At 57.6% G+C, this 16347-nt stretch overlaps 1 protein-coding gene across 1 annotated transcript in view; it reads left to right on the forward strand.

Annotated features, from left to right (window-relative positions):
* The window catches only part of SPTBN2 (spectrin beta, non-erythrocytic 2), a 38752-nt gene that overhangs the window by 8281 nt on the left and 14124 nt on the right, over positions 1-16347 (forward strand). The window contains exons 2-14 of the mRNA XM_065407734.1: positions 3735-3886; positions 5863-6036; positions 6483-6574; positions 6764-6844; positions 7039-7154; positions 7739-7851; positions 9958-10145; positions 11340-11457; positions 11835-11993; positions 12248-12550; positions 13112-13265; positions 14685-15555; positions 16170-16307. Of these exons, the coding sequence (XP_065263806.1) occupies positions 3735-3886; positions 5863-6036; positions 6483-6574; positions 6764-6844; positions 7039-7154; positions 7739-7851; positions 9958-10145; positions 11340-11457; positions 11835-11993; positions 12248-12550; positions 13112-13265; positions 14685-15555; positions 16170-16307 (2659 nt within the window). The remainder of the gene's footprint in view (positions 1-3734; positions 3887-5862; positions 6037-6482; positions 6575-6763; positions 6845-7038; positions 7155-7738; positions 7852-9957; positions 10146-11339; positions 11458-11834; positions 11994-12247; positions 12551-13111; positions 13266-14684; positions 15556-16169; positions 16308-16347) is intronic.

Genomic DNA, 16347 nt, shown 5'->3' on the forward strand with positions numbered 1-16347 from the left:
GCTAGAACCCAGGAGTCCTGGCTCCCAGCTTCCCCCCTCCCCCTTTGCTCTAACTACTAGACCCCATTCCCCTTCCAGAGCCAAGGATACAACCCAGGAGTCCCTCCCCAACAATGCAAAGGGATTCCCTGCAGCCAGCTTCTCTCACGCACCCTTAATCTTCACCCCCAATCTCCAGCCAGCCCCCAGAACTGCCCCCACAAACACATCCACATGAGGCTAGAGCTCAGTGAGGGGAACGAGCCCTTTAACATGGCAGCGTTCAAGGCAACAAACAGAATCACGGCTGGGGATATTCTGCCTCCTGGACATAGACCTCCCATCCCCAAGTGTAAATGGGAGCAGCCCCAGGGTTTCTCTGCCTCCCAGCAGCATCCTTTGGTCCCCATGCAGTTCCAGGTGCGATGGCCCCATGCTTTACACTGGGGCCTGTGGGGTGAGGGGCTGGCGGAAGGCAGCTGACACTTGCCCTGTGCTGTGCTTGCCCTAAGAAAAGGTCCCTCCCACTCCACATCCCCCCATTTTCCCTTTTCTGGAGTTTTTCACTGGGAAAACACTGAAAATTAAATGCAAAAAACTCAGTGAATGTGAAACTAGGAGGGAGTTCCCGGTGGATTCCCCCCACTGTCCCCCAAGCCAGGCCAAGTCCAGGGGAAAGTGGGGATGCCCCCACCCTAGGTGGTTGCTGAGCACCTATGTTGGCTACCAACCGTCACTGCTGTCCTGGGAATGGGAGTGTTCGGCTCCTGGCTTTGAACATGCAGCTTCAAACAGGAGACGCCGGCACCTGCTTCCGGCTTGGGTGTGGGGTGGGTGGGCTCTGACATCTGCCAGAACCTGGGGTGATAAACTGGCGTCCCACAGGCGGGCTCTGCCCACAGTGCCCAGCAAACGGTACAGGATTAACCACTAAGGGGATTCTCAGAGGCAACAGAGAGAGAGACGGGCTTGTGCAGCCGGGGGTAGGGCTGAGGGTCAGGATTGAGGGGCATTGGCAGAGCTGGGGGACTGCGAACTGGAACTGAGGGAAATTGGCAGAGCCAGAGGGCTGTGGGTTGGGAGTGAAGGACACAGACAGGGCAGGGAGAGGGGCAGGAACTGGTAGAGGTGGGGGTTGGGGGGCAGGAGATCAGGGTGGGGTGGGGGCTGGGGTGAGGACCTGCAGTAGGTCTGGCCTGTTACACAAGGGCCCTGACAGGAGCAGCTGCTGACAAGTCAGGGCTGGAACCTGCATCCAAACAAATGAGACTGATGAGCCGCCTGAGGGGGGTCTGAGGGTTGCTCAGATGAGGGCAACAACACATTGGGGGGCGCACGTGCACGCACACTCCCCCTTGTCCCCAGAACTGACCCACCAGGACGCACTGCCTCTCGTCCTTGCACAAACACACTCTCCTCTCGCCTCAGCACATGACAACCCCCACACACACACGCCCCTGTGGCCGGTGCAATCAGTCAGGGCAGGAGGGAGCTGGGCTTGGTTGGGCTGCCCAAGGCTGAGTCCGTGTTTGCTCAGAGCAGCAGCCCTGACAAGGAGTCATCAGACCAAATGGTGGGGGCAGGGGGGAATGTGCATTTCAGGGACAGACAGAGACACACCCCTCCAGAGAGGCTGGGACGCAACAAACCCATCAGTAAACACAGCCAGAGTCAAACAAGGCTTTCTGTCTGGCTGACTGGCTCTGGGAGGAGAGTGGTGTCTAGTAGTTAGAGTAAGGGGGCTGGGAGTCAGGACTCCTGGGTTCTATCCCCAGATCAGTCACAGACTCCCTGTTTGACCTGCCCAGCTCAGTGCCTCAGTTTCCCTGTCTGTGGCTGACCATGCTGCTCCCCAGTCTCTGGTGGTGAATAGCTCAGTTAACATTTGGAGAAGCTTCTAATGATTGCCATTCGCTGGGCTGTCTGAGGGGAGTGGGCTGCCCAGGCCCTGCTCTGTCTGTAGCGGGGAAGTCCCTTCTGGAGCAAGCAAGTCCCTCCCTGTCCTGGTGCCTCGGTGCTCTGTGGGGCTGGGGGCTCCTAGCCTCCATTTCTCCCCCATCCCCAGATACTGGTCAATTGGCACCCACTGCCCACTGAGCCAGGCTGTGCAGAGCCGCCCACAAGTATGGCCTGGCCTCTCCCTGAACTGCATAGTCACTCTGGAGCCCAGCTGGGAGTGGGAGTCCCTGAGATCACCCTGCCATCAGGCTGCCTGCACTCCCAGCTAGGGCAGCTCCTCCCAGATTTCCTGGGCTGCAGCCCTCCCTGGCCTGAACCCACTGAAACACCCAGTATCACTTGCAAACAGTAACCCCTATGTCCCCTTCCCAGATCTCTGGTAGATACAAGCAGGACAGGGCCCAGCCTCATGGCACCTGCATTTCCCATTGTTGTTACACGTATGACGGGGCTCAGCCGAGATTGGGGTCCCCACTGGGCTGGGTGCTGCACAGACCTCCCCAACTGCGATCAGGGCCCCCTCGGGCTGGGCGCTGTCCAGACACAGTCTCTGTCTCAAATTGCTCACAGTCTAACAGTCAAAGGGCAGGAGGGAAAACAGAGGCACTAAGGGGGGATCTTGGGGTGACTGGGAGCTGGTGTCCCTTAGAGGGGAAAGTTGCCCTGTCCTGTTTCCCTCAGCCGATTCAAGGTGAAGGTAAAGCCGGTTGTGCCTGGTGTGGGATTCCTGCAGGGAGCTCTGGCTCAGCCCGGTTCCCTCGCCATCTCCCAGGCTTACGTCAGGGCTGGAAGAACAGATAGTATTGTGCCATTCCCCGGGCTCCTGCCAGGACGACCCACCCAGCCGGGGCTGTGGATAAACAGGAGCCTTGGGAATAAGCATGCGGTTAGGGAGCGGAGTTACTCACAGGGCGGGGGAACCCCCAGGGTCTGTCAGCTGAGGAGGGGCTCAGGGCGCTTCTCCCAGACGCCTCTCATGGCACCTGGGGCTGGGAAGCTGTCATCTACACCCTGCACTGTGCTGCAGGGAGCGGACTGGGGCTCAGCAGGAGGCGCTGTCCCCTGGCAGACAGTACTGACCCCATGCCCCTGTGCCGCCTGCCCCTTAGAATCAGACCTACTCCTCCCCCGCTGGTATCTCCCTCCCTAGCCCCAATGTTATTACAGGGGAGGAAGAAGGCATGTGTTGTGGTGGTGCTTGTTATTGTAGGGTCTTCTGTGAGCATGTTGCTGGGCAAACTGGTTTGTTATTGTATTGTGTCTTTGGAGAACTGGGGCTGTACAGACCTGTTTGTTAATGTAGGGGCCCTTGAGGGTGCTGGGGCTGTACAGGCTGTTTTATTTATTGTAGGGTCTCTTTGGGTCATGGGGGCTGGGCAGATCAGTTTGTTGTTATACTGTCTTTGGAGAAATGGGGATGTTCAGGCTGGTTTGTTATTGTAGGGTCTCTTGGGGCACTAGAGCTGAGTAGGGTGGATTGTTATTGTAGGGTCTCCCAGGAACTTGGGACTGCAGGTGCTGTTTTATTACTGTAGGGTAGAGCTGACTGGTGTGAGCTGGGTGGGGAAGGAGGCAGTGGGGCCTGGGATCCAGTACTGAGTTGTGTGGGAGTGGAAGCATTGAGTGTTAGGGGGCTGGGCTGGGATTGGATCCAGAATTGTAAGCATTGGTTGGGTCAATCCTGGTTTGGGGAGCCCCCCACTCCGGTAGTGGCATGTTCTGTGGAGAGCAGGATTGGGGATAGACGCCAGGGTGCCTGTTTCTGAGGTGCCCACCAGTGGCTGCTTCTCTTGCAGATGAGCGCGAGGCCGTGCAGAAGAAAACCTTCACCAAATGGGTGAACTCTCACCTGGCACGTGTGACCTGCCGCATCGCAGACCTGTACAATGACCTGCGCGATGGGCGCATGCTTATCCGCCTACTGGAGGTGCTGTCGGGTGAGCAGCTGGTGAGTGTGGGGCTGGGGGACAGGGCACCCTGGGAGCAGTGCCATGGGATATTTGGGCTCCGTCATCTCTGCTGGAGGCTTCTTATACCAGTGGGGTTAGGGCCCGATTCGGATCTTAATTACCTCAGGGAGAATCTGGAGTCACCTCACTAGGCCCCACTCCCCTTCCAGAGCAAGGACTGAACCCAGGAGTCTTGACCCCCGGCCTGCCTGCTCTGACCCACTACCCTCATCTGCAAGAGAACTGGCCATCGGAGGGGCACCTCAGAAACGGGCAGCCATGGTGCCTATCCCCAATCCTGCTCCCCCACAGAACATGCCACTACAGGGGGGGCTCCCCAAGCCAGGATTGACCCAACTGACGCCTACAATTCTGAAGCCAGGAGTCCTGGCTCCCAGCCTCCTCCATCCCCACTCTAGCCCACTGGACCCCACTTCTCTCCCAGAGCTGGTGTAGAACTCAGGAGTTTTGACTCCCAGCCCCCCTCTGCTGTAACCACTAAGCCCTGCTCCCTCTCTAGTTGTCCCCACCTATGTGCAGACTTGATCCCACTAGCACCCGCAGCTCCCTGTACCTGGCTCACTAGCCCAGGCTGTGTCTCCCTCTGTCAGGCTGGGCTTCTCCTGTGACTCATGCCCTGGCTGCCCTCTGAGCTCAGCACCTGCTCCCAGCATGCAGTGCAGCTCCTTGCCTACATGCCAGGTGCTGGGCTGGGTGGGGCAGTCTGGCTGCATGCCCAGCCCTGCTCTGGTGGTTTTTCTGGTTCTCGGGCAGGTCAGGTGCTGGAGCCACCTGGCTGTGTCTGTCTGAGCTGCCCCTGGCCCGCCATCCTGTCTTCAAGGGGCCAATCACTCCCTGCGGCCCTGCCCTCGCTGCCACAGGTGCTGCAGTCCAGGTCTGCTCTGCTTTGGAGCCCTGGCTTCCTGGCACCAGGGAGATGGCTCCCACAGCACCCAGCCCCAGGGGAGGGCGAGGGCAGCCAGAATCATGGGGAGGGCAGGCATGGAAATTCCATGCTGAAGGGTGGACTCCAGTATGTCCCAGGGTGTAGGGCACTGGGCTGGGAGCCAGGACTCCTGGTTTCCTTTGACAGCTCTGGGAGGGGAGTGGGGTGTAGTGTCTAGAACAGTGGGCTGGGAGCCAGGATTCCTAGCTTCTATTCCTGGCTCTGGGAAGGGCAGTGTCTAGGGACTCCAACCAAGATCACCACCGCATTGTGCTGGGCGCTGCCCAGACACAGAGTGAGACATGGTCTGGGCCCTGAAGAACTCAATCTGAATAGAGGTGGGAGGAAAAACAGAGGCACCGAGAGGGGAAGGGACTTGCCCAACATCAGAGGCAGAGTGGGAAATAGAACCCAGGAATCCTGGCTCCCAGTGCAGCGTGTTAAGTGGTGGTCAGTGCCCCATGCTGTGCTCAGTTATCCCAGCTCCCCCCAGTGTCAGGCTCCTGTGCCGACCCCTGCGGCAACTTCAGCTTCTCCCCTGTATTGGGGACCAAGAGCAGACTCTTCCCAGGACTGGGGTGAGCTGCCTCGTCAGTCTCAGAGCTGTAAGGGCCTTGGGCCAAGACTCCAGCATGCTCCGGCCAGTGCGGGTGACCCGTTAAACCGGCTTCCCAGCTAGAGCTAGCTGGTGCATCCAGCCCAGCACCTGGATCGTTGCCTGCTGCGAGCAGCGTGGATGCTGAACCGACAGTGAGGAATGCAGGTCAGGGAAGGGGGTCCTGGTAGAGGGGGAGTCAGGCAGTGTGGGGCAAGCAGGCTGGTAGGGGATTGAGGTGGGATCCTGGGAGCAGGGAAGCAGGCAGCATGGGGAGTGCAGGCTGGACGGTGGTTGGTGCAGGATCCCAGTAATGGAGGAGGATGGTATGTGGAGCGCAGTCGGGGGGGGGGGGGGAAATACTGAGGAGGGGTGTTGGCAGCAGGGGAGGTGGGCAGCATGGGGATCCCCTTCCTTATGCTCTCACCTTCCAGCCCAAGCCCACCAAAGGGCGAATGCGGATCCACTGCCTGGAGAACGTAGACAAGGCCCTGCAGTTCCTCAAGGAGCAGAAGGTGCATCTGGAGAACATGGGCTCCCATGACATCGTCGATGGCAACCACCGCCTCACACTGGGCCTTATCTGGACCATCATCCTCCGCTTCCAGGTACCTGGAGGAGCTCAGTCTCCGCCCTGGCTGGCACCCCTCTGTGGGGCCCCCTGCCACCCCTTTCCCCACTCTGGACCTGAATCCTTCTATCCCTCTGCAGTCTCAGAGTCCCCCACCCTCTCCCCCTCATGGAGAGCCAACCCTGGCGAGAATTGGTGACAACAGAACAATTGTCCCTGCTGGCGTAGTGGAGTGGTCATACCCCTAATGGCTGCAGGCCACTGCCCTATGGCTGCCTGTGTTATGCCAGTACACGAGTGGCTGCGTGGGGGACACTTGGATCCCTGGTTCAAATTGCCCAGGGGGAAAGAGCCCCCCCTACCCCATCCAATCATGTGATGTTAGAAAGAATGAGCCAGGGAGCATGGAGCCTTCTCTCCATGGCCCGGGAGGCCTGGTGCTGGTGGGACTAACCTGGAGCTGCCTATGTATCTACCCCCCAGATCCAGGATATCAGTGTAGAGACTGAGGATAACAAGGAGAAGAAATCGGCCAAGGATGCCTTGCTGCTCTGGTGCCAGATGAAGACGGCAGGGTAAGGGGTAAAGAGTAGCTATCCGGGGATAGAATATCAGGTCTTTCCTCTCTAGGGGGCGTTGGTTCTGATGCAGCCCCATGGTGAGGGGACTGACTGGCTTGGGGGTGTCGGGAATGGGACATGGGGTCTTTCCCCTGTAGGGGGCTCCAGCTCCACCCCCCTCACCGCTGTGTCTGTATGTTACAGGTACCAGAACGTCAATGTTCACAATTTCACCACCAGCTGGAGGGATGGCCTGGCCTTCAATGCGATCGTCCACAAGCACAGGTCAGTATGGGCCACGTCTGGGTGCACAGAGGATACCAGGATCTCAGGGACCCGTGGCATGCTGCCACTGTCCTCTAGCATTGGCTTAGGGTGGGGCATTAGGATGGGGTTGATGGGGATCAGTGAGACATGGGGGAGTGTGGGTGGAGCCCCCAGGCTGGCAATCACAGTATGCCCTTTGGCACCCCCTGCAGGCCGGACCTTATAGATATTGACACGCTGAAGAAATGCAATGCCCACTACAACCTGCAGAATGCGTTCAACGTAGCAGAGAAGGAACTGGGGCTGACCAAGCTTTTGGATCCTGAAGGTGGGTGTCAAGCTGTGCGGGCCTAGAGGAGTGAGGGCTGGGGTGAGCCGGGGTCTCAGTCCAACTGATCCATTCTTGGTATGGGGGAAAATGCCCTTCTCATATGCGTTCATCCAGGTTGGAAGTCGGGGCCTGAACCCCATCCCTAAATATGTGGAGGGAGGAGTTTGTGATTGGGTAATGCTGCTGTGGAAACACTGTTAGAAGAGGAACAGGCAGGCATGGCAGCCACCCACTGAATAGGAAATCCAGGCTCCTCTCCCATCCTGCCCCCGTGCTGCTGAAAGCAGAGGGGTCTTTTCCCATGGTACAGTGCATTTTGGGAAAATCCAGACCACTCTCCCATCTTGCACTCATATACACGAAGGGGGAGGTTCATGGCTGGATGTAGGGGCTCCATGACATCACTGGGTTAATCCCCACCCACTGAACAGAAATTACCCATGATTCCCATTTACCCCCACACCAGGGCATATGGGTGTTAGTTGCCAGGAAGTGCCTGGTGCTGATGTGCCCTCCCTCCCAGTGAGGAGGCAACGGGAGATGGGGCTCTCTCCCTGACACGCATGGCTCTCTCCCCCCAGATGTCAACGTGGACCAGCCGGATGAGAAGTCTATCATCACATACGTGGCCACCTACTACCACTACTTCTCCAAAATGAAAGCATTGGCTGTGGAGGGAAAGCGCATTGGAAAGGTACCAAGGGCAGAAACAGAATGCAGTGGGTGCTGTCACTGCATGGAGTGTGCTAGGTGGGTGGATTGGGAGGGTGAGTGGATTGGGTTGGATGGATTAGAATCAGTGGGGTTCTCAAACTTTTGTACTCAAACTATTTTTATATTTAATTGTATTATAAATGCTGATGGTGAAGCGGGGTTTGGGGGTGGAGGCTGACAACTCGTGACCTCCACATAATAACCTCGCGACCCCTGAGGGGTCATGACCTCCAGTTTGAGAACCCTTGCATTAGATGAATGGATTGGGAGGAAGAGTTGATGAGATAAATAGATGGATGGAGTGGGAGGAAGTGTTGATGGGGTGGATGGATGGAGTGGGAGAAAGGGTTGATGGGGTGGATGGATGGATGGAGTGGGAGAAAGGGTTGATGGGGAGGATGGATGGATGGATGGATGGATGGAGTGGGAGAAAGGGTTGATGGGGTGGATGGATGGAGTGGGAGGAAGCGTTGATGGGATGGATGGATGGATGGAGTGAGAGAAAGAGTTGATGGGGTGGATGGATGGAGTGGGAGAAAGTGTTGATGGGATGGATGGAATGATGGAGTGGCAGAAAGTGTTGATGGGGTGGATGGATGGATGGAGTGGGAGAAAGGGTTGATGGGAAGGGTGGATGGAGGGAGGGAGTGGGTGAAAGGTTTGATGGGGTGGATGGATGGATGGATGGATGGAGTGGGAGAAAGGGTTGATGGGGTGGATGGACGGATGGAGTGGGAGGAAGCGTTGATGGGGTGGATGGATGGATGGAGTGGGAGAAAGGGTTGATGGGATGGGGGGAGTGGGAGAAAGGGTTGATGGGGTGGATGGATGGAGTGGGAAAAAGGGTTGATGGGGAGGATAGATGGATGGATGGAATTGTAGAAAGGGTTGAAGGGAAGGATGGATGGATGGAGTGGGAGAAAGGGTTGATGGGGTGGATGGATGTATGGAGTTGTAGAAAGGGTTGATGGGATGGATGGATGGAGTGGGAGAAAGGGTTTATGGAGTGGAGGGAGTGGGAGAAAGGGTTGATGGGGTGGATGGATGGAGGGAGTGGGAGAAAGGGTTGATGGGGTGGATGGATGGATGGATGGTGTGGTAGAAAGGGTTGATGGGGTGGATGGATGGAGTGGTAGAAAGGGTTGATGGGATGGATGGATGGAGTGGGAGAAAGCGTTGATGGGATGGATGGATGGAGTGGGAGAAAGGGTTTATGGGGTGGAGGGAGTGGGAGAAAGGGTTGATGGGGTGGATGGATGTATGGAGTTGTAGAAAGGGTTGATGGGATGGATGGATGGAGTGGGAGAAAGGGTTTATGGAGTGGAGGGAGTGGGAGAAAGGGTTGATGGGGTGGATGGATGGAGGGAGTGGGAGAAAGGGTTGATGGGGTGGATGGATGGATGGATGGTGTGGTAGAAAGGGTTGATGGGGTGGATGGATGGAGTGGTAGAAAGGGTTGATGGGATGGATGGATGGAGTGGGAGAAAGCGTTGATGGGATGGATGGATGGAGTGGGAGAAAGGGTTTATGGGGTGGAGGGAGTGGGAGAAAGGGTTGATGGGGTGGATGGATGTATGGAGTTGTAGAAAGGGTTGATGGGATGGATGGATGGAGTGGGAGAAAGGGTTTATGGAGTGGAGGGAGTGGGAGAAAGGGTTGATGGGGTGGATGGATGGAGGGAGTGGGAGAAAGGGTTGATGGGGTGGATGGATGGATGGATGGTGTGGTAGAAAGGGTTGATGGGGTGGATGGATGGAGTGGTAGAAAGGGTTGATGGGATGGATGGATGGAGTGGGAGAAAGCGTTGATGGGATGGATGGATGGAGTGGGAGAAAGGGTTTATGGGGTGGAGGGAGTGGGAGAAAGGGTTGATGGGGTGGATGGATGGATGGATTGGGAGAAAGGGTTGTGTTACTGAATGTTAAATTCTGAGTCCCTGGTGAGCATTGGCTCTTATGGAGCCCAAGGATGGGCTACTGGGGCTTCTTGCGTTCTTGAGGCTCCCATCCATCTTGGAGGGGGCTGTCAGCCAGCAGGCTTGACCCATGCTGGCCTGGTGGTGAGTGACTCCTGCCCTCCTGTCCAGGTGCTGGACTACGCCATTGAGGCTGACAAGCTGATCGAGAAGTACGAGACACTGGCTTCTGACCTGCTGCAGTGGATCGAGCAGACCATCCTGACACTGAATGACCGCAAGCTGGCCAACTCCCTGAGCGGGGTGCAGAACCAGCTGCAGGCTTTCAACACCTACCGCACTGTTGAGAAGCCCCCCAAGTGAGTCCCTCACCCACCTCTGAGTCGGCCCTGGGCCACAACTTGGCAGCCCTGGCACAGCTAACGGCACAGGGAACCCCCAGGACTGCATTAAGCACCTGGCCTGGTGCACTCTGAGAGATCTGTGCCACTCTGCTATCCTGCCCCACCTCTGGCATGAGCAGAGGATTGTGGGTGTTTTTCCCAGGGCACAGTGCACTCTGGGATGCCTTGCTACAGACAGACTGGCTAAGCTGGTTACTCAGCTGCCACCTACACAGCATGGGAAGAGTGCTCACATCATGTCCAGCTACCCACACCGGCACCACCCTCACAGGTGCGCGCCATGCTGTGTGTGACCAGGGAGCCTACCCCATTCCAGCTTGTGGGAGAGGGGCCTTGAATGAGCCGATCACTTCCCAATCTTGGTGTGTTCCAGTGCCCTGGCACTGCCCGTTCGCTGGCTCACGGGGGTGGGGAATGGCACCTGGGGCCTTGCCCCTCTAGGGGGCGTTGACTCCACTCCAACCCCAGGGTGGAGGGACTGACTCAGGTTCCCTCCCAGTCCGCATGGGGACTAAAGCATGTGGGGGTCTCCAGCCTGTGTGGGGAGTTAGAGCAGAAGAATGGGGCTGGGGGCGGTAGCAGTGTGTGGGGTTCTCCATCAGAGTACGTAAAAGGTTGAAACAAGGAGGAGGGAGGTAACCTCTGAGGACAGGACAAGAAGCAGTGGGCTTAAATTGCAGCAAGAGCAGCTTAGGTTGTACATTAGGAAAAAACTTCCTGTTGGGGTAGTTAAGCACTGAAACAAATTGCCTAGGGAGGTTGTGGAATCTCCATCATTGGAGGCCTTTAAGAGCAGGTTAGACAAACACCTGTCACGGATGGTCTAGTTATTACTTAGTCCTGCTTGGAGTGCAGGGGACTGGACTAGATGACCTAGTGAGGTCCCTGATTGGGGAGCCTCTGGCATGACATGAGCACCCCCTGGTGGCAGATTGAAGAGAACCACAGGGAGGGAAGTGATGTGGATGTGTGTTCTGGGTTCAGGTCCTGCTGCTCCTGCTCCTGCCCCCTGGGCTCTGACGGCTCCTGCTCCCCTGCCCAGGTTCTGTGACCAGCCTGCCTGGCCCAGCTCCCAGGCTCTGAGACACTCCCACCCCCACCCCACCCCCGGCGCTCTGTTTGATTCTTTACCATATCCCTATCCCTCAGGTTCACAGAGAAAGGGAACCTGGAGGTGCTGCTCTTCACCATCCAGAGCAAGATGCGCGCCAACAACCAGAAGGTGTATATACCGCGCGAGGGCAAGCTGATCTCCGACATCAACAAGGTGAGGCAGCAGGGGGCAGGGCAGGGGCTCAGTAGGGCGTGCTTTCCCCTTACAGCCAGTGCTGGTGCCCCTCCTCCAACTCAGTGCTGTAGGTCTTTGCTTCTGGAGGTGTCATCTTTTGAATGTGATAGAAAACATCTCAGCACCAGGCGAGGATCCCTGAACAAACAGCCCCCACGTTCCATCCCAGAGGCAGCTGTGTATTAGCGCCAGCTGAGGGATCCCTGTACAAACAGCCCCCATGTCCCACCTCAGAGGTGGCTGCATCTCAGTGTCAGGAGAGGGATCCCTGGGAGATGGTCATTGGTGTTGTCATTAATTATTGGCCTGTGTTAGATGTCAACTCCCTGCTGTAATTAACTCCCTCCCCCCTGCAGGCCTGGGAGCGGCTGGAGAAGGCGGAGCATGAGCGGGAGCTGGCACTGCGCAACGAGCTGATCCGCCAGGAAAAGCTGGAGCAGCTGGCAGCTCGATTTGACCGCAAGGCAGCCATGCGGGAGACGTGGCTGAGCGAGAACCAGCGCCTGGTGTCCCAGGTGAGTCCCAAACCCCCAAGCCATGTGATTAGAACCCAGGACTCCTGACTTCCAGCCCCCACCCAACAGACTACACCCCACTACCCTCCAGAGCTGGGGATAGAACCAGGAGTCCTGGCTCCCAGCCCAGTACTCTCTCCAGTAGACCACACTACGTCTCCAGGCGGCTGGCTCCGTGGCCTGTGGGTGGGAGGAGCTGTGCAGTGACCCCTCGGTCAGCCCTGCCCCAGCATGATGCTTGCCCTCCCCCGCAGGATAACTTCGGCGTGGACATTTCGGCGGTGGAGGCAGCGGTGCGGAAGCATGAGGCCATTGAGACAGACATCGTGGCCTACAGTGAGCGTGTGCAGGCCGTGAATGCTGTGGCCACCGAGCTCGAGGCGGAGCGCTACCACGACATCAAGCGCGTGCTGGCCCGCAAGAACAATGTGGTGCGGCTGTGGGACTACCTGCGGGAGCTGGTGGCCTCACGCCGTGAGCGCCTGCTCCTCAACCTGGACCTGCAGAAGATGTTCCAGGACCTGGCTTACCTCATGGACTGGATGGAGGAGATGAAGGTATGGGGGGGCATTGGGGCTGGGAGCAGCCTGCCCAGCCTGGGCTGCCACCATCTGCCACCACCAGGGGGCCCAGATGTCTGGGGTAGGTGTCCCAGGTGTTGCTCTCTGCCAGCCCCACCCCCAGGAGCTCCAGCAGGGGGAGGCGGAGTGGCCATCTGATCTTCTTCTTGGAAAGGATAAGGGGGTAAAGCTGGGAGCACTGCCAGCTCAGACATCCCAGAGGGGCTGGGGTGCATGGGGGTCAGTGGGGCAGATGGCTTTGAATGGCTGCAATGGAGGGGAGGAAGCAGAGGATAGGGGTGCCGTGGAGCAGAGGGGAGTTCAGAAGCCCTGGGTGCTGTATCCTGTGCTGCAGCGGGCAGGGAGCTGGGACTGTGTCCACATGCCCCAGTGCAGCCTGCTGCTGTGTCTGTCCCCTTGGCTGGGGCGGAGTGTGGGGGGTGCCTGGCTCCGTCTGTAGGCGTGCCCCTCCCCTGGCAGGGCCAAGGTATGGGCAGGGCTGGTGGGTGGGGTTGGGGGGGCTCCCCATGCAGTCAGCAGCCGCCCATCCCTCCGCAGGGCCGCCTGCAGTCCCAGGACTTTGGGAAGCACCTGCACGGCGTGGAAGACCTGCTGCAGATCCATGCGCTGGTGGAGGCCGACATTGCCGTGCAGGCCGAGCGCATCAAGGCTGTTGGCACTGCTGCACAGAGGTTTGCCACCCCTGGAGAAGGTAACTGCTCCACTCACACCACAGCCGGCCCTCACCCTCCATGTTCAGCTTCGCTGCATCCCAGGCCCCTACCTCATCCCCGCCCTTCCATGTCCCGGCCCATTCTATACTTGTTCCTCCATGTGCCAGTCTCTGCCCTGCCCCAGCCCCCACATCCCAGTCCTCAAGAGAACAGCTCAGAGCCCAGCAGGGCTCTGGCAGAGGGTCCACAGCTGAGTTTGGGGTTGCCGCATCTGCAGGGGGCAATGCCATATCTGAAGCCACCCTGCCAGCTTCTCACCCCTCTGCTTCTCTGTGGAGGTTCCCTGCCTGGTGTGAGCCCTGCTCTGTGCCTAGCCCTGACTCTATAGCCTGAGCAAAAGGGCCTTCCCTCCCCTATTACTCCCTGTGGGCCCCCTATTTGTCTCCCCTGCTTAGTGGGCACCAGTGCCAGTGACCCTAGGCCCCTTTTGCCCCCAGGACCCAAGGGTCAGGAGCCCCATGGCTCTTCCTGTGGGGTAGATGGCAGGGGAGAGGGGGAGAAGCAGGGATCCCATGTTGTTGCCTGATGTATTGATTATGTGGCTGATTTCATTTCCCCCAGTTAGCACTCTGCAATCTGGTAGGTTGTTGTCCCAAGATCAGGCCCAGTATCTCCGGAATTATTATTGGATTGGGAGCCCCATGGCAGTAGCAGCAAGGCTCGCACTCAGGGATGACCTTTGGTAATTGTAGGAGTTTTATTACCACAATGATCAGTCCAATAAATACAATTATCCAAACAAGTAAAGTGAGATAATACAATGCTGTAAGTATGACCCACCCCAGTACCCGGATGTACTCACCCTATCCTTGGGGAGAGGTCAGAAAGTTGAGACAGATCCTAGAGTGACTCTGGCGTGCCAAAGGAGAACTCCAGTGGCTCTCCTCAGACCAGAGGTTTCATAGGCCTTTGGTGCATATGTATAAATAGCTCCACCCTCTTTTACTATCTTGACTTCCTCACCCTCGTAATGTTGGGGTGTCCCATAAGTTACTATATTAATTAGTTCAAACTTAGTAGCATACACGTCAATTAAATTACTATAGTTACCTGTGGTTAGGGATCTACTGATGTTTCCCTCCAAAAATACCCTAAACTGGTGCAAACTGCCTTCTTGCAGGTACCTGTCAGCAGTTTTCAACACTTGTGATTATTACAAAACAAGTAAAACAAAATCTTATGCCATCTTGTGACTTAAGGTCCCCATTGATTTACATACTTATGCTAACTTATTAAGCAACTACTCCTATGCAGGCTGTTAGGCCTTGTAGCTATGGTAACAGCTTAAGTTATTCTTATAGGTCTGTGCCACTAAGTCTCTTGCGTTTCTGCATTGCTTTTCTTATCCTTTACCTTAAAATCAACCTGTGGGCTACAACATCTACATCCCCCCACAGGATACAAGCCCTGTGACCCCCAGCTGGTGCAGGAGAGGGTGGACATGCTAGAGCTGTGCTACCAGGAGCTGGTTGAGCTGGCAGGCAAGCGCCGGGCCAAGCTGGAGGAGTCACGGCGCCTGTGGAAGTTCTTCTGGGACATGGGTGAGGAGGAGGCCTGGATCCGGGAGCAAGAGCAGATCCTGTCGTCGGATGATTTCGGCAAGGACCTGACCAGTGTGCTGCGCCTCATCAGCAAGCACAATGCCTTCCGTGATGAGATGAGCGGCCGCTATGGACCCCTGCAGCACACCACGGCCCAGGGCCACAGCCTGGTGCATGAGGGGCACTTTGGGGCACGAGAGGTGGCTGAGCGCATCCGGGAGATCGAGGAGCAGTGGCAACACCTGGAGGCGCTGGCAGGCGAGCGGGAGCGGCGCCTGCATGAGGCCTCCAGCCTCTACCAGTTCCAGGCCGATGCTGATGACATGGAGGCCTGGCTCATGGATGCCCTGCGGCTGGTGTCCAGCCCGGAGGTGGGCCATGACGAGTACTCTACCCAGAGCCTGGTCAAGAAGCACAAGGATGTGGAAGAGGAGATCCAGAACCACCGGCCCGCCATCGCTGCGCTACATGAGCAGGCCCAGAGCCTGCCGCCTGCCTTTGCCCATGCACCCGAGGTGGCCGGGCGCCTGCCCGCTGTGGAGCAGCGCTACCAGGAGCTGGCCGCCCTGGCTGAGCGCCGCAAGCAGGATCTGCAGGACGCCCTCAACCTCTACAAGATGTTCAGCGAGGCTGATGCCTGTGGGCTGTGGATTGGTGAGAAGGAGCAGTGGCTGCATGCCATGGAGATCCCTGAGAAGCTGGAGGACCTGGAGGTGGTGCAGCAGAGGTGAGTGGGGGTTGACCAGGCCCGCATGTACCACCCGGCCCAGCCTCGTCAGGCCCACACCCCGCTGCCCCTTGCAGTAACTGTGGCCCTAGCCCCCTTCCCTGTCTCCCAGCTCTCTGTGTGGTGGGACATCCCAGAATGCATTGCTCCCCCCTTTGTGCTGCTCTGTCTGTCCCTACTTAGGCACCATGAGAGAGCAACCTGGATTTTCCCAGCATGCACTGGGGCACATATGCTCAGGCAGCCCCTTGTAGCCAGTCAGTAGCCTGGCTGGTTCTAGCCATGTGTGCCCTTGGCAGCGGCCTAGCTTGCCCTGCGGCCTCTCTCTGGAACCAGGGTGTTGGTGGGGACGTAGCCCCTAATGGGGTCAGTGGAACTGGTATAGCCGATCCCCCTTCCCTCCCCTTGGGCATGTGGTAGGGCATCCTAGAATTCATTGATCTCCCATGATGCTCTGGCTGCTATAACCATGCTGAGGCCCTATGGGAAAGCAGCCTAGATTTTCCCAGCAGGCACTAGGGAAGATGTGTGATCAGCAGCAGCTGGTGCTGTGCTGGGGGGAGCATGAGGGGTTGAGTGCATTGTCGTCTGAGCCTGTATCTCCTGGTCTGCAGGTTTGAGACACTGGAGCCCGAGATGAATAACCTGGCTTTGCGCATCGCGGCCATCAACCAGATCGCTGGGCAGCTGCTGAGCACTGACCACCGCAACAAGGAGAGCATCCAGGCCACGCAGGAGCAGCTCAACACCAGGTCTGAGCGGGAGGGCAGGTGGCTCAGCGCCGGAGGGAGA

Source organism: Emys orbicularis, chromosome 7 (assembly GCF_028017835.1).
Source record: "Emys orbicularis isolate rEmyOrb1 chromosome 7, rEmyOrb1.hap1, whole genome shotgun sequence".
Taxonomy (NCBI): domain Eukaryota; kingdom Metazoa; phylum Chordata; order Testudines; family Emydidae; genus Emys; species Emys orbicularis.